The sequence below is a fragment of the Gallinula chloropus genome, assembly GCF_964237585.1.
Source record: "Gallinula chloropus genome assembly, chromosome: 1".
In the NCBI taxonomy this organism is placed as follows: Eukaryota; Metazoa; Chordata; class Aves; order Gruiformes; family Rallidae; genus Gallinula; species Gallinula chloropus.
Window position 1 is genome coordinate 73,587,337 of NC_140085.1, and position 18,637 is coordinate 73,605,973.

The 18,637-nt window shown below is 40.6% G+C and overlaps 1 protein-coding gene across 1 annotated transcript in view; it reads left to right on the forward strand.

The window, feature by feature from the left end:
* SCUBE1 (signal peptide, CUB domain and EGF like domain containing 1) overlaps positions 1-18,637 on the forward strand; it is a gene marked incomplete at its 3' end in the record, with an annotated part of 207,684 nt that overhangs the window by 120,738 nt on the left and 68,309 nt on the right. Inside the window, exons 6-7 of the mRNA XM_084262753.1 lie at positions 330-446; positions 3,245-3,334. Of these exons, the coding sequence (XP_084118879.1) occupies positions 330-446; positions 3,245-3,334 (207 nt within the window). The remainder of the gene's footprint in view (positions 1-329; positions 447-3,244; positions 3,335-18,637) is intronic.

Here is an 18,637-nt window from a genome sequence, read left to right on the forward strand (position 1 = left end):
GAGATGGAATTGGCTAACTGTGCATACTAAAATTATGAATACAAACAGACTGGGGAAAAAGTAGCACGTGCATCTTGTTTGCTTTCTCTTTTTTTCCTCACTGCATGGATTGAGATTAGGGCGTGAGACAGGAGCGTGGTTTAAGATTAAGATAAGGGGGGGTCAGAAAGAATAAGAAATTCAAATAACTGCAAATACAAATGTCATGTTACCTTATTTCTTGATTTGTTACTGCTCTTCCATATTGTGAAAGGCGCTCAAGACTAATTGGTTTCATTGTCATTTTATTTATGTATACATATATACACATTCATTTGGGGCTTAACTAGTAACCTGTAACTATGGGAATGGAGGCTGCCAGCACACCTGTGATGACACAGATACTGGTCCTGTGTGTGGCTGTCATCAGAAGTACGCCCTGCATTCAGATGGCCGAACCTGCATTGGTAAGTACTTCTCTGCAGCACGTTGTGTTTTGCATTCCTCATAGAGTATACCTGTGCACATATGTGTGGGTGTGCGTGTGCGCGCGCGCGTGGTTGTACCTCCCGGGCGTCCCGCACCGTTGCTGAGAGAAGCGTGTGGCAGCAGCTCCTGGTCGTAGTAGCTAAGGTCATGATACACAGAGAGAGAAGCATTTGTGTGTGTTCTGTCTCAGTGTTTGTTACAGAAGTATCCCTTTGTTACTCTTTGGCAACTTTTGTTTCTTCTCATAACTCCAGTAAATTTTGAGGTAAAACTGTGTAGAACGTTCATAATTATGAATGAAAGTTCAGCTCTTCCGTTCACTTTCATGAGTCAAGACTTCCTTGTGTAAGCAAGGTGAGGAAAATGACCCTCTTTTCTAAGTTGTTATTGGGGAAAATTAATCATTGTGATGTGCTTTCTTCCCTGTTGTATGTTTTATGATTTATGATTGTAAAAATTACGGCGTTTGTAGTGAATAAGTTTTCACTCGGATTTATCAGTAGGAAGAAGCTGTTCAAGAGATGGAGCATCTTGGGAGATGCTATGCAGACATTTATGTTTAAAAAATAAAAAAGGATATTTTTGCATGCTGCAAGTTAAAATTTGGAAATTCTTACTCTCAAAACCATGATGGTTTTCATTTGCATTGTGGTAAAAATGACATTTTTTGTTTGTTCATTTATTTTCAAATTCTCACAAATTCCTAGTAAACTCCTGTAGTTAAAAAAGAGTGGACACATATTTATCAACTTTCCTCTCCTTTATCAGTACTGTAAGCCAGAGCATTTCAAACCCATGGAAACCTGTCAGTTATCTTTAGCGGTCCCTTGGTCAGATCCATGGCATAAAACTCCGTGGCTGCCCAGAGCCTCCCCCACCTCTGATGGGTTCAGCTGCACAAATGATGCGGTAGCGTGAGGGTTATTGATGGTGGAGGTAGAGCTGAACAGGGTTCAGCGCTGGGCTCTGCCTCGTTCTATACCCAAGCTGTGTCTCAGTTCACAAGATCTCTCAACTAGTACTTTTGATTAACATGGAGGGCTCCATGGTACAGGCCCTCTGTTTAAATAACCCACCCTGAAGCCTCTGGCAGTTCCAGATGTGGAGAATTTGCAAGAGCGGGGGCCTCCACAGCAGATTTTTCCTGGATAATTGATCTTCTATTCCTTAGCATTTACTAATATCCTTGGATTGATGTTTTACTCTGTCCAGCATGTAAAAATTATTTTAAAAGCTGTGTACACTGCACTTGGTTTTGACTTTTTTTTTTTTTCAATTTTTGTAATGTAATACATACAACTCCATGCTACATTCCTTGGTCTTGTGATGTAAGTCACATATTACTGCCTGTGCTTATTTTCTTCCCTCTAAGTAGTTCTTTCTCTTAGAATACTTTTAATTTTTTTTATTTATTTTTTCATTTTTATTCCTGCTTTCTGGTGATGGTTCCTGATTGCCTGTCTTGTCTGATAACTGACGTTCATTAATTATTTTCAGAGAAAAATAAAAAAAAACCTCAAACAAAAGCCTCTATTGCAGCCTGATCCCATCTAGAACTTGTTAAAAACAAAACAAAACAACTTCTTGTTACCACTCAACCATGTAGTGTTGCCACAAACAAAACCTGCCAGCCTCCTCCTCCTCCTCCTCACTTCAGTGATTCCACTGTTTGCTGTCTTCAGTGGTGTATATATTCGAGGCATCACTGCAAGAATGCAAACTCCTGCAATGCCAGATAAATACTTGTTGACCCTTTGTCTAACATATTTTGTCTTCGTTTGCTTGACTTATCCTTTTATTTTATTTTTGTTTGCTGCATGTGAAAGTCCCCACTTGCCTTTTGGTTTTTGTTTTCCTAATAAGCATTTCCCTCTCTGTCTAAATCATTTTATTTACCCAGCTGCTGCTTCTCCATTGCTCTCCTGTACCAGAAATCTTTATTTTTATTTTGCTTACTGATCATCTCTTCCCACACTTGTGACTGTTTCTGTGTATTTCCAATGAAGCATAACCAAAGTCCTCATTATGCTATATGTAGGATATCAGAGACTACCTTGTAAAATGACCTTTGCTGACATCATCTTGCTTACTGCATGCTTATAAAATTACTAAACCCTGTTCTTGCAACATCTTTCCTAGCATTGAATGTTTAGCTAGTAGTGTTTCATAGACAAGCAGGCAACCAGCACTGCCCAAATTGATCTTTTTTTGTGTTTGTTTGGTTTGTTGTTTGTTTCTTTTGTTGGTTTTGTTTAATTTGCATGCTGTTGTTTGGTTTCTCTTCACAATGTGTCAATGTGTACGGGACTATGGTGCACCCATGCCCATCCATCACCGGACTCTTGTAGCTCTCTCTGTCTGTCTTGGTCTTCTGCCTTCCACCTTCAGATCCTGGTACCTGAATCACTTTTAGAGTTTGTCTTTGGTAGTTTGTTTAACTAGCACCCCTGAATTTTAATTTTCATCATTAACACCTCTCTGGAGCACTCATGTTAGCTGTCCTGTTCTCCAGTAGGAATCCAGCCTCCTGTACGTGGTTAATTACTCTATAGTTGACCATTCTTCCACTTCCCCTTCTTTCTTCCTCCTTTCCCTAAACACCCTTTAATTTTTTCCTGGGATCTCAAAGGGAATTAACTCTCTAACGGGGATTTAGTGCTTTCATGCCTTGCTTCTTGGCTTTGGCTGTGCCATGCCAAGAAACTGTCTTAGGCAGCGGAAAATTGGGCTTGTGATTAACCAACTGCTCCATGTTTGTCCCTTACTTGTGTTTTAGAGAAGGATGAGGCTGCAATTGAGAGTTCTGAGTACAATGCCACGTCAGTAGCTGATGTGGACAAGCGGGTGAAACGGCGGCTACTTATGGGTAACACTTTTCTTCCACTTCCTTTGTTGTGCTCTCACTTTTGTCTGTATGTGTGTGGGGGGAGGTTCTCTTTTGGTCTCATTTGGTCCCTTTGGTTTTGGTTTGGTTTGATTTTTTTAACCTGACTTCATCTGCGTGGAAAGGTCACCAATTTTGTTAAGTTCTCATCTGTTGTACGACTTCATTTCTTGTGTTTAAACTTTTTTTTTCCTAATGCTGCAGCTTTAATGTTCAATTTCTTCTGCATAGAAAGAAGCTTTTGCCATTAACCTTACTTACCTTATGCAAGCTACTCCTTACACGTGATTTGTGTGTGTTTGTGTGTATGTGTTGCTGTAGCAGTCCTGAAAAATCTCATGTTGCAGACCTGCCTATTGACTTAAAAGTGGATGATGATGATGATATAAAATAATGTTCTATTACATATGTGGTGTTAAATGAACAACTGTATTTGCCTACTTAAAATTCGCAGTACTTCTGATTGAAATGTAAATATTATGACTGGAAGTTCATTTATTTCCTTTGTGCAGCTACGTTAGTAACCACTGAAAGACCTTTCCCTAATGACTAGTGAGCTTCCGTATGTTCTTCTTTCAAGACTGAAACATGGCTTGTTTCTCTGTGCTGTTGGAGCCCGAGAGTGGAAGGGATGAGGAATTGCTCTGAGCAATTAAGATAATTCTTTAGCTTCTGCTCTCAGTTAACCCATTGTGCACCCCATCCTTGTCTTCTTCACGTTGCATCTATGGCCATTAGTGAGAATGACCGTTTGGGAATAGAACAGGTAGAGTGGCTGGACCTCTGCCAGACTCTTGCCACATTGCAAAGAGCACAGGGTAGCACAGACCTCTAAATGATGCCAGCAGTGTGGAGGTTTTCAGGCTGTTTATTACTCTGTATTTTCCATTCTGATGCCCTACTCACCACATATAATTATGTCCACTATGTTTTAAATATAGCAAGCATTGGTGAGAGGTACCCAATGAACCATTGACAAGACAGGGATTCTTCATTCACAGAAAAGATTCTGGCAGGACAAGATTCTGCTCTCTTACCTCCTGGTTACTATTTCCTTTCTTAAAACCATTGAGTGTTGCAGACTCTGTCCTGCTAGCCCTTGGCAAGCTCAGCTCTGTCTGTAAGGATCACACCTGACTGGAAGGACCACCTCTAGGAGACAGAAGCCTCACTTTGAATATTTAATTGATTGCTGGGCTAATAGTTGCAGTAGGTTACAATAAAGTTTCTGTATCACTTCTATCTCATCACCCATGACAAACCACCCGCTTAACCCGAGGCCAGCATACAACCACTGTGTAGGAAATGACACAGTGTTATAACTCCAAAACAGTACTAGATGGTAATGTTGAGGTAAAACATGTGAGAACCTGAGCATATGTTCTATTATTCTTTGATTATCTATGATCTATTAATTGGCAATTCGTTTGCAGACCCCACGTGTGGGTTTAATGGTGCTCTGTTTATATGAATTTATATTTATATTAATTCAGGCTAACAAAAGCTATGAGATAGCTCATCTTCTTTTCTAGAGGTGCTATTTAACACTTTGAGCTGTAATTTCAGTAAGCCCCATTGTCTTACAGGAAGTCAGGAAAAAAATGCAAAAGGCCTTTAGGCCACTGGAAAATGCAGCTTTCTAGACCTAACTGGTGAGTTTGCCCAGCCACTCACAGTATGTACAACATGGATTAGAGCGACTGAGCAACACACCTCACTGCATTGCTACCTCACCCTCTGATAAAAATAATTATCCAACTTGAAAATAAGCTCCCACTGCTCACAACAATCCAAATAGAATTAAGAAGTTACGATCAGCAGCCAGCTTCTTAGTTACACCAGGTCTGCAAGTTCTGAGCTTCAAGCTGTGCATAGACTCTAGGAGCAGGTTTAGGGAGATAGTTTAAAAAACAGTTTGCAAAAGACATTGTCTTACTCTTCAGTGCCTCCTGTATTAGTAGGTATCAGCCAAGAGCTGAGAGTTTATGGTCATGCTGTGTTTGAACAACTGATTCCTTAGAAAAATATTAACTAGAGCTGAAAAGAAATTTAATTAGTATGTGAGATCTGAGTGGGTGGCTTATTACTTAGGGACTTTTCTACTTGTTTATTTGTACTGATTTCTGATGCTCAGACAATCCACAATTTTTTTTTTTAAGTATATTTTTCAAAAATACAGTGGCATTTCTGTGGCATTTCCATGTGTCTTCAGATGCTTTCTAAACAGATGTTGTAGAAAGTACAGGAAGCCTCCTCAGGAAACTTTGTTATCAGCTTTTGTAAATGGACTGTGATTTTCGACCCTCCTGCAGGCAGTCTTAGGAGAGTAGGAAAAGCAAATGACTTTATGTAATTTTAGTAGTCTGATGAAAGATGCTTTCAGTCTCCTCTCATTTTGCTCCATGCTCTTAAAACAACTATGATCCTTATAACCCTTAATATCAGCCAAGGCTAAGAATAAGCTTGCATGAGATTACTTTAGGAGAACAAGACTATTGTCAGCCATGACTGCCTATGTCACTCATTTTGCTACAGCAAGACCAGCTACTTCTGTAGCTCAGACTGACTCTTACAGGGGCCTGTGTCCCAGTCATGGTGTGGTCCTGTGACTTGTGGCTAAGCCTTAAATGGAGAAAAGTAGATAAATACACTTCCTTCCTTCCTTCCTGTTAGTAGACTTCTGGTGAGCTTCTGCCATCTTCCAGAGTTCTGTGGTGGGTGACATAAACTGGATATTGAGCCATGTATGTTCTGTAGATGAGGAAGGAGAGTGCACATTCATCTTGAAGAAGTGTACACGTCCAAGCATTTAAAACCTTTCCAGTACATGTAAGGTACATTTACATCTACCTTGCAGATGTTGCAGAACACTTTGCACTTACTGTAAATCAGTAGGGCACAACCAATGTCCTCAGGTCTTCTTAAACATCTGGTATAGGTTATCTTGCTGTTAGTTGAGCACTGCCTTCAGCTCTTAAAATTATGTTCATATCTCTGGTTAGTATGGTATGATGTAATTTTTTTAATACAAATATTTTCAGCGTATTTCTTAAGAACAGTGACAGAGACTTCCTCACTTTCCTTTACCTTCTTTGCCTCAAGAACCTATTTGCTGGGACTGTTTTTCCTGTCATAGCATCGTATCATGAGACTGCCCTACCTGATAATGCAGCAGTTTGACATGCCCTGCTTCCCTAGATGAAAGCCTTTCTAGTGTGGGCACACAGCTTTAGAAGTACCAAATTTCCACTCAATCCTACTTTTACCCTTATCCTCAGAATGTTTTTTCTGGTGTGAGATCTTCAGGAATAGAAGTTGCTTTTATTCATGTATCCAGTTTCCAAATCTCTTTTTGCTATTGTGGCCCTGGATAGGATACATAAGTCCAGTGGCACCACAAGTCATTCAGTAGTCTAGCACTTTATCTTTGTGTATATTGTAAATTACCAAGTCTCACTGGCTCAGCATCACTCTCTTGGGCGCTGTCTTTTGCTTGAAAAGGCTGCAGGGGGGTTATAAAGCAATTGTCTGTTAATAACCTGGAGTACTCTTTTACATAGAACTTGATGCTGTGGATGCCAAAATAGATTTTATAGCATCAGCTATGCCATTGGACTGCCTCAGTACAGCTAAGTCAGCTGCTTACAAAGATGTGACAGGCAGCTGAAAACTTCCTCTTTGAGCAACTGGGACTGCAGAACTGTCTAGTCCTAAGACTCAAGAAGTCCTCATCTCCTCATCAACAGTAATGCATTGCTCTTTGACTGATCTTCACAGCAATTCTTAGAAATTTTGTGATATGTTTTTTATATTGCCTTTAAAATGCAGTCACATGCTACATTGTCATCATTGCGGGCCTTACTGGACTGCATGAATCCTAAAGGTGCTTTAGGAACATAACTATGATGGTGTTTCTTGGATCTTATTCCCTGATCAGGAATTTTTGAAGAGGTGAGCCTGACCCATTTTTCTCACTGTGTTTCATTTACCTCTCTGTACTCTTTAGTGGTCAAATGGATCAGTTTCATTTGAGCTTGAATCGGAGTGACTTCAGAAAAACTGCAAAGGCTACATTTCTCTCCACCACCTTCAATCCACCTTTTCCATTATTCCCAGAGCTGGCTGTTGTAGGAGCTCCCTTTGGCAATAAAATGTTCTTCCTGTGGCCCTAAAAGACATAAGGTTTGCTCCTTCTTGTCTCAAGAGTTCTTTTCAGTATAGCAAAGAGTAACAGGACATTGAGCCCATCTTGAAGTCGTGGAAGTGCAGTAATTTCCCTTGCATGTTTAAGGCAGGGATAAGGGTGCAAATGGCAATAGTACCATTGCTACAGGTGTCTTCAGAAACCTAGACTCTGTGCTGAAATTCACTCCTTCACAAGGTGTGTTCACCACATTGCATGTTAACACAGCTTTAGATTTTGCCATTGGACACTGACTTCTTGGGTTATCGATAAAGCTATTTGCAGCCCACTTCAGATACAGGAATGTAATTCCCTTCCCTTCCCTTGAAGCTGACTCTCAAGATCCCTTTAAATCATTTTACTGTGAACTGAAGACCTTGTGTAAACTGTAAAGAGCATTGGAACTGATCTGGACTTTGTTACTGCTAAGGTTTGCCTAGATGGCTTCTGTAGTATAGGAAGCACTTAAATTCATTCAGAAAATCCAGCAAGGACCAACTTTGCCTGTCTGAGATATGTTATATGTGCACCTATATTACATTCCATCCCTGCTTTCCTAAGAGTAGCTTCCAGGCAGGGCTTCGGTCTGTCTATATTCATGGCACATAACCAGTAATTAAGGTAGTATATTCCCTAGTTCTGTATTTTCCCTTGCTGTGGCAAGATCATTTGACTTTTGCAGATGGCTCCTCTTCCATTTTGGTAGCCTTCAGCCGTTTATGCTGAGCACCCAGTTGCCTTTCTGGAGAGCTGAGGCTGCAGTCCACTAAGACCGATTCCTCTCTGCAGCAGTCACTGGAGAAGTGAGGTCTGGGAATTGCAATTTCGGCATTTCTCCCATGGATTAGTTTATGACAGAGAACATCACTGCATATGTTTTGGGGTTTTTTTTTGCCTTAATGTGGGCTTGCTTTGGAAAGTGTACTTGCACTATCAACTCAGTTCCAGGGATCTCAAACATTGCAGCAGGTAGCCAGAGCCAGTTAAGGCTACTAGATCACAAGTGCAGGTTCTGCTTTGGCCACTTTGATGTCATGCCAGGCCTCCTTTCTGTGTGCTGGTCAGCCCTTTCATCCAGTCTTGTGCCTCCTGAAGGTGTCTAGAAACATCAGCCAAGGTAACTGTGTTTATCCTGTCCTGGTCAAAGCTGTTTTGATTTCAGGGTATTCAGAATCCATACAATGGATTTTAATGAGCTGCTCACATCATATTAAAAAATCCCACAATTTGGGTTTATGGTGCTGCATTACTGCATTTGCAGTAAAGGCAAACATATCATCTGTTACTGCAAATGTATCAGTCAGAGAGATTTACAATGTGAGAGTTGATACCTTTTGTTAGGATTACCCATTTGAACCTAAAGTGGTACCCAACTTTGTATATCTTGAGTCATCTGAACTCAGCCATATCATATCTTTTCCTAAACCACAATTATCTAATCCCTAGGCTGCCATATTCACCCTGAATATCAAGCATTCTTTGATTGTTATTTATCTGGTAGGAGACTCCTGAGGAGCACCCCTCACCTGATTGTCTCAGTGGCAGTAAGGTACCTAATTGTAGCTATTTCCACCCCAGATTATCAGGGTTTATCATATATTGTCAGGTAACAGGTTGTGTCAGGCCTGATTGTCAGTGAGCAGAGGTAGAACTGTCAGGTATGAGCTGAACATACTCCCAAGGAGTTGAAGGCAGAAAGGCTGCCTGAAGCACCATCCATTCTTTTGCAGTTGCCCCTCACAGAGGCTTATGGGCATTATGCAGCTTTTAGCACAGCAGTCCTCCACATTCCTCAATTTGGATAAATCAAGATCCTCCTTCAGGTAGCTTGCATAAAATAGGCACACACCCAGCGCATGAACTTGATAATCATGGGAGGAGAAAGCAAGGTCACTGTCTTGACATGCATTGTCCATCTGCACATTATATGGTCAGCCACCCTTCTCCCCTCCTTTCTCCTAGTCCACCTGGAAATTCTTGGGATTCCAGAGCTGAGAAGAAATGATGGTCTGGGAATGTGTGGTTTTAAGGCTAAAAAGTCTCAGGTCTTTACTTGCAAGGATCTATGCCTTGTATGAATGTGCATGCCAGTAACAGATAAAAACCTTCTAAATTCTCTAGTGTGCAGTCATCTTTTTACTTCCACCCCTCCCTGTGACACATTGCAAATTTGAGGGTTATAGTCTTTTCTGTTGAAAACCAGAAGCTTGGTAGAACAGCAAGGAAGTGTTATGGCTTATGATTTTTGGAATCAGAGTAACTGTTCTTGTGGACCTTCTAGTCCGTTATGCCTACCCAGCCCAAGCTGTTGCCTCCAGTCTGGTGTTTCATTTGTTAGGAATTTTAGGACTTAAATCCCTTTGAATTGCTGTTTTCTTTTCATCAGAGACATACAGCTATATATACTTTACAAGAAAACAGAAGCCACAAAGCTAACTAGAATTACCAGAGTCTCATAATTAATGTGATTTTGTCCTCCCATGTATAAAAGGACATATCAATATGGAAACCTCATCTGGTCATTTTTAAAATCGTCCAAAGATCTCTTCTCTGGTGGTTCACTGTGAATAACTTCTCCAAAGTTAAATCTCTGTCTTGAATCATTGTCAAACACACAATGGTTTTGTAGTTCGTGTGTAAGTCTGTCTATTTTTCTGGAATTCAGGACTCCCCGGTGGAATTTTTTTTAGCTCATCTACAGCTCAGGAAGGAGCTGTAGAACTCATTGAAGCCATGCATTCTTTACCTAAAAATTCCTTTAATTTGATGAAAGTCTTCTGGCAAAAGCCTTTCTTTTTTCTTGAAAGTAAGCTTTGTGGGAAGACACTGTTTTTCACAGTGTTTTTGCCCAGAACTTTCTTCAGAAATAGGGGGACAGAATATACACAGTAGTCTGGTTAGAACACTCATTTATATGTTGAGGAAATTATGCTGAAGACCCTTTCATGGTGATTTGCCACCCGTGTTCAAGGGGAATGTTGGGCTGTAAAGTCGGACTGTCATTATTGTCTCATGAAGATGCTCTGCCCTTAGGGCCAGTATTGATAACTGATAGCCTCATAGGGGCTTGGGATTCTTCAGTTTCTGTAACCATAAGAGAATAGAAAATGGGACCTGGGTTTCTAACATGGCATGTAATGCCCTAAGTACAAAGCCATTGAAATAAAGAGTTTTATGAGGTCTGGTTTTTCCGTTAGAAAATTTCAAATAAGCCTTAGGTTGTTTTATTCTGATGTGAATTAAAAATGGATTTAGCAGACTTCATTTTTTGTTCTCTTTCAAAATGGAGTGAGAGTTCCCAGGTGATCCTACTCCCAGTTTTTTGTCTCAAAGAGCAGGGAGGTGGACAAGCTAGTGTTTACAGGTGTTCTTCCAAAGCAATTCCCTTCTATCATAGTTACAGCCTACCAAGGGTCACTTTGGAGAAAGAGCACCTTTCCAGTGTGTACTTCAGTTCCTAGCTTTGTTGTACTGCCTCCTAGGACTCTGTCAGATTATTTTTAATATGTCTTTATTTTTCTGAATGGCTTTTATCTGACTTAGAAATCCTCACTGTCAGAAAGCCAAGTGTGCATCACAATCTTTTTGTGCTTTAATCAATAAAGCATTTAAGACATATTAACAGGCGTATTGCCAGGAGGATCTCTAACGCAGTTGCTAACTGTGAAACCAAGACCTCACTTTAACTCTTTCTGTCAGTTCTACTTTGCTCTATGAAATCATAGAGAACAGGGGGAAGGAATCACTGGGGTCATTCATGCATTCTCTCTCTCCCAAGGGCAGATCCTTTCATCTCAAGTTATCGTCACTTTTATTCATTGAGTTTGTGAATGGTGTGCTATTTCCTGTAAAAATCCCTTTTCTTCATTTCTTTGCTGATGATAAAGACTCTGACCTTATCCAGAATTCCTACCAATACCTCCCATTGTTTTGCTTTTTCATTTTAAATGAAAGGATTTGTCCAAGGTCAGGAGATAATGCTCCTCAACAGTGTGATCAGAGTATTTCAGGATTTTCTTAAATGCAGCTTCTCTGTTTAGAAAAAGTGCCACAATCCCAACTGATGGTGCTATTTTTAAGGGACTGGACTCATAAAATGTCAGATGCAATCTATCAAGTGACAATCCCTAAATAAGTGATGTTCCCTAAAGACAAATCAAACTTTTCTTGAGCTGAGAGCTGCAGGATTCCTGATTCAGTGCAAGATTCACCTAGACATTTCTTCACACATTCTGTATGTGGCAGTGCAGAATTCTCATCCTATTTTCATGCAAATAAAATTCTACCAATCATGAAATCGCAAGGAAATGAGGAGACAAGCATAACGGAGTGAAGAATTCCACATCCTGCGAGTTACCCTTTCTGTCTCACCTTTTTCACTCCCTGAATATGAAGCTCTTTCAGTTTCTCCTTCATCTGTTCACAGCTATTTGTTTCTTTCATTATACTCTTCTGAATGCTCTTTCTCTAGCCTTTCAGCATCACGGAGCATAATTTGCATAAGAATAACATAGTTCTCACTTAACTGAAAATTCAAATATTTCAGTTGTGTGTTTAGTTTCTCCTTGTGCTTGTTGTCCTTTGGGTCCCTCCTTGTACCCTGATCCCGTTCAGTATCCTGTACTGCTGCTTACAGTAGAATTCTTTTTAGGGAGGGCAGCAGCAGTCTTATCACATAGTCTCTGTCTCATTGCATCATTACTCATGCTGCATAGTCCCTCTTACTTAAAAGCAAGCTCAGCTGTATAATCAACAAAATGTTATTTTTTTTCATAATTGCCTTCTCTTGGTGAAGTTTCAATCCCTTCCAAGTTTCAGGCTTTCAGAATTTGCGTATCTTTCGTTCAGAATTTCAGTGTGATTTTGAGTGTTTTATCCAGTTAGATGGATTGTTGTTAGGCATGGCCATGCAGTTTACCTGATTGCAGCACTGATGCCACTAGTGGTAAAATTATTTCTGTAAGAATCTCCTATATAATACATATTTTGAGAGGAGGAGTATACTGTGCAGAGACTCCTTCTACCTGGAGTGCAGAAAGAGCAGTGTCTGGTGGAGACTGTGCTGTGATTCCAACCCAGAGGGAGCAGGTGAGATTTCAGCACAGGCTGCCTTTGAGCCAGACAAATCATTGTACTGTGAATGGAAGTGCTTGCGTTTTTGGTGGGACACGAAATTCAGTGGGGATATTACAGGCTGATTTGATTCCAGATACCCTTTTGTATTAAAATGAATGGCTTCAACATTCTTTAATGTTAAGGAGCCAGTACCACTCAGCTGAGCAGGATCTGACCCTCCTGTAGAACTGCTCTAGTACCTTAGCATCACCACTGTTTCCTAACTGTAACTTAATAGTAGGTGGCACAACGGAGTCATAGAATCGCAGAATGTGTGAGGTTGGAAGGGACCTTTAGAGGTCATCTAGTCCCCCTGCGGTAAACAGGGACTTCTTCACTAGATCAGGTCGCTCAGAGCCCCATCAAGCCTGACCTTGAATATCTTCAGGGATGGAGCCTTTGCTACCTCTCTGGGCAACCTGTTCCAGTGGTCTACCACCACTTTTGAAGAACTTTTTCTGAATATCCAACCTAAATCTCCCCTTTTCTAGTTTAAAACCATTACCCCCCATCCTATTGGTACGTCCCCTCGTGAACAGTTCTTCCCCAGCTTTCTTGTAGGTGTCTTTCATGTACTGGAAGGCCGCTATAAGGTCTCCCCTGAGGCTTCTCTTCTCCAAGCTGAACAAGACCAGCTCTCTCAGCCTGTCTTCATAGGACAAGTACTCCAGCCCTATCTGCTGGAGCATATCTGCTGAGGAAGTTTTGCTAGTAGTTTATCCTTTTTTCACTCCGCATTTGCCAGGCAATACTTCTTCACAGGCACTCGTTAATGAGAAAAGAGGGCGTACACTACACATTTTTCAGTGTATGTTCAGTGTATGGATTTCACTGTCTTTGGAGTTTGATGTAATAAACCTACAGATGTGACCAAACCTCTGGCAGAAAATAATCCTTTTGGCCTGCACAAGGCCTCAAGACAGGAGATCAGTCTAACCTTCCTCTCAGACTCAGAGGAGATGGCAATCATTAGCTCTACAGGTTTTTTTCATTTCATTTCTTCCAAGAACAACTTCTTCTGTCACTCTCATACTTTTTTCTAAGAGATAGATGATCAAGACAGCAGCTGCCACAAAACTTCCTTGAATTTAGGTGATGACCTATGTGGCTTCCTTCTCCATATTCACTTTATATAATTTATTTTGTTTTCACTACAACTGGCTGCTTTTGGTCTTCTGCTAAGACATCTCTGCATTTTTATACATGCATTATTGGAAACTGCTCTTTCATTTACAGTTGTTCTCAGCTCTTTCCAGACATTATCAAGAGTCCAAAAACAAATAGGTCTTCTGGATCTTGTTGACATGCTGGATAACAGAAAAAATTCAAGGAAACATTTCTCCCTATCTCCAGAGGAGACAGCTGGATGCTATATGTCTTGGTTTTGCTTTCATGCCTTGTGGCTGAAAGGCTCTTTGTGATAGAGCCATGTATTGCTCAGACAAAGGGAGTGGCGTTGATCAGTAGTGCAATATTTCTATACTTTTCATGCAGTCTGAGCATAATATGAAATTAATATCATCCTTCTTCACACAGAGACCCACATAGCACTTCTCTGTATTGTATTTTGCTCAGGATACTGCAGCTCAGGTCAGCACAGTAGAAATACACTACATTGACTGGTGTCTCAGTGGCTGTACAATGGCTCAGTGGCTGCACAATGGCATTTGTGCTTTTAGACAAGCCCAAGTTACAGTCAACATCTTTTCCTGAGCACTCTTCGTGAATGCCACTTGGCTCAGCCTTCTTGTGTGATGGGCAGGATTGCACCTTTACGGTGCAAAGAGGCCGCTTGCCCGTTCCTGAAATTACCTACATGCCTGGGACCCCAAAGAGGCTTATTTTAGGTCAGAACTCCTTAAAAAATAAACTTGGTTACTTGTCCATTTAATTCTTTATACTCTTTTACAGCATCTTTAACGTTTTTTAAAACTTTTTGTCTTCAAAGAGAATAATTTGAGTATTTATGTTATTTTAAGCAATTTTTTATCCCGCTGAACACATTATCAAATGTTTTAGCAGGTTGGCTGAGACAGGGAAAGCAGAGTTTTGCATATTGGTGCAGGTATATGCACACATTCCAGAGTTTGTGGGATTAGTTTTCCAAAGTAGAACATAATTACAGCTAAATGACTGGCCTTGGTTAAGACCAGAGACACCAACTTGTCTGTTGTATAATACTTTTTCATATTAATCCTGTTGCATGTTATGCTAATCTAAAGAAATTTAAAAGTGTATAGAAAAGATTGAATTCTCTTATCCCTGTAAAAAGTTACATTTCCAGAGGAATAAATATTATCGGGGCAAAAGGTAAATTAAGAGTGGGGCATGTCAAGGTTTACTTCTAATTTTGCTGCTGTTGGCAGTAAATTATGTCCCATTGTTAGCAAGAAAAACAACGGTATTTTATTTTTATAGGATGTGTGTGCTAATGAATTTCAAAAGTTCTTACAAGTATAGGAAGTGCTGTGTCTGTTTTATGTGAGGAGACCAGTATATCACAGAATCTCTTGTATTTTGCCAAGGATGACATAGCAGTTTATGGAAAGCTAGAAATTTACATGTCTACTTCCATGCTCCAACTTTCCAAAATGAGAATTTCCTACTGGAAATATCACAGATATTCATATAATATCTCAAGTTGGAAGGGACTCATAAGGTCCATCAAGTCCAACTCCCTGCTACTCGTAGGACTACCTAAAACTAAACCATGTGACCAAGTACATAGTCCAGATGTTCCTTGAACTCTGACAGGCTTGGAGTCATGAACACTTCCCTGGGAAGCCTGTTCCAGTGACCAACCACCCTCTCAGTGAACTCTTTTCTAATCATATAATCACAGACTAGTTTGGGTTAGAAGGTACCTCAAAGATCATATAAATCCAACCCCTCTGCCATGGGCAAGGACAGTGTCTGATCATCTTCATGGTCCCCTCAGTCCAGTCTGAACTTCCCCTGACACAGTTTCATTCCATTTCCTCATGTCCCATTACTGGGCACCAGAAAGAGCAGATCAGCACCTCCCTCTCCATTGCCTACCTTGAGGAAGTTGTAGACTGTGATGAAGTAACCCCACAGCTTTCTCTTCTACAAGCTGAACAAGCCAAGTGACCTGTTGTAAGTCATGCCATCAAGGCCCTACACCATCGTGGTCACCTTCCTCTGGACACACTCTAATAGTTGGATGTTCTTATATTGAGGTGCCCAAAACTGTACCACAAGTGCAACGTAGAATGGGACAATCATCTCCCTTGACTGGTTGGCTGTGCTGCGCTAGACACACCCCAGGACACAGTTGGGCCCTTTGGCTGCCAAGGGCATACTGTTGACTTCATACTCAGCTTGCCATCAACCCAGACCCCCAGATCTCTTTCCACAGGACTTCTTTCCAGCCTCACACCCCCTAATTTATACATATAACCAGGATTATCCCTGGTGCAGAATCCAGCACTTGATCTTGTTAAATTTCATACAGGTGGTGATTGCCTAGCTCTGTAATCTGTCCAGATGTCTCTGTAAAGTTTCTTCACCCTCGAGGGATTCCACAGCTCCTCCTAATATCATCGATGACAGTGGATGTATCAGATATATATCATCAATATCTACTGGTGTTATGAATGAGCTAAATTCCAAAGAGATCTTGAACTTGAATAGGGTACTGACTAGACATGCGCTTGAATTGACATACTGCTTGCTGTGTTCATGCTACTTCCTTCTCCTTTTTCCTTGCCAGTATTCTTTATCAGAAATAAAGTAAAAGTGAAACTCAGATTCTTTGATCTCTGGAGGATACTAGCACCAGTTTCATTGAATCATAAACTCACGTAAGTTGTGAGGGACCTGTGGAGGTCACATAATCCAAATTCCTGCTCTAAGAAAGGGGACCCATACCAGGTTGCTCAGGACCACATCTAGTTTAGTTTTTAGTATATCCAAGGATATATATTTCACAGGCTCCCTGGTAACCCATTCCTGTGTTTGACCACTGTCATGGTGAAAAATTTTTACTGTCTGTCAAGCTGTAATTTCCCATGCTGTAGGCAGAAATAAGATTTCCTCTGAGTGTTCTCTTGTTAAGACTGGCCAGCTTTCAGCTTCTCAGCCTCGTCATGTGCTCCAGTCCCCTAAACATGATCTTGGTAGACCTCCACTGAATTTGGTCCAGTATGTCCATGTCTCTCTTGCATTGAATTGGCCAGAACTGGACACAGTACTCCAGATTTTGTTACCCCAAGCACTAGATAGAGGGATAGTGTCACTTCCCTTGATGTTGTGCTTGTACTCTTACTATTACAAGCCAGGATGCTGTTGACCTCCTTTGTCTTAAGAAAACACTGCTGACTTCCATTCAGTTTGTCCACTGGGAACCCCAGGTTTAGGCAGTGTTGGCCCTAATATCATTAGCTGAATAGGATATTTTAATATCCAGAAGCAGCACATACCCATAGTGCAATGAACTGTTGATAAAACAACAAATATCATAGTGGAGCAAACCATGGGTATAGCATATTGGTAATGATTTAGGTTACTTCTTGTCTGTAGAACCAGGGAGCAGATAAGTGAGAGATTGTTCCAGAATTAGAACCTTACAGTGGAAAAACACAATGTAAGCTGTCCCAGACTGTCTTATGTAAATAGAGGTCCTTTTCTTTAGATCCCTGTTTCTGTCTGAGTTTTCTGGTGGAAATGCAATAAGGATGTAAGTAAGGCTTCAAACATCACTTTAAATTCACGGTAAAGTCTAATAATTTCAAATTATGAGCTCTGTCATTATTCAGAGGAATCACAGTATCAGTTACATGACACTGCTTTATTTGTGTCTTCCAGTTCTTTTTCTGTATCCTCATCAGAACAAAAAACATCAGATGTGTGCCAAAAAGTCTGAAATAAACAAGCAAAAAAGCCCAAACAAACAAACAAATAAGTGATTAGTATGCTGAGGTTGCCCTTCACAGAGAAAAAAACAGTGGGAAATAGTCTGTAGGATCAATATTGCCATGAAGATCTGATGTGAATTTTGAACATCTATTCTTTCCCTTCCATATAGAATCACCCAACGGTTCTGGTTGGAAGGAACCTCAAAGCCCATTTAGCTCCAACCCTCTGCCATGGGTAGGGACACCCTCCACTAGTGCAGGCTGCCCAAAGCCTCATCCAACCTGGCCTTGAACACTGCCAGGGAGGGGGCAGCCACAGCTTCTCTGGGCAGCCTGTGCCAGGGCCTCACCGCCCTCATGATGAAGAATTTTATCCTCATATCTAATCTAAATCTAGCCTCCTTCAGCTTGAAGCCATTACCCCTTTTCCTGTCACTACATGTCTGTAAGTACAGCTTCTTCGACATGATAGCTCAGAAATAAGTCATTTGTTTCTGATCTTTATTTGAGATATAAAACTTGCAGTTCAAATACATACAAAAGTTGGATAGTGGTGAGATGAAGAATGAGTTGAAGTCATTTCTAATACAAATACAGGTGGTGATGCGCTTCGGTTTGTGTTGTATGGAGGCTTCAGCTCTTTGATGTAGCTTGTAGTACTTCTTTCCCACATTCTGCTATTCACATCCACTTTCTTTTACCAATGTTTTCTCATGACCTTGAGTTTAAGGAATTTCATCAGTACATCTGATTATCCAAAATGTTAGATGTACTGTCAGATGTCTTCTTGCTCACTTGGATCTTCATTCTGTTAGAGTTTGTCATGTATGAAAGTCAGAGTAACCAGGAAAGTTGAAGGGTATTTATCCTTTTCAGTTTGTTTTACTAAATCTCTGTGAAAATAAGAAAAGCTGGCTTGATTCCCTCTATTTATACATAGAAATAACTCTTGTTCACTGAATGACCCTTACCCTATAGATCCAGTCATCCATGCCTTGGGAAAAAAAAATAAATTGTTGTGTCTATTCATTTTCACTGGATGTCATCCAGCAAGGAGAAATATTACTGCTTATGTTCATCTTGTGTTGATGAACTGCAATAAAGGACTCT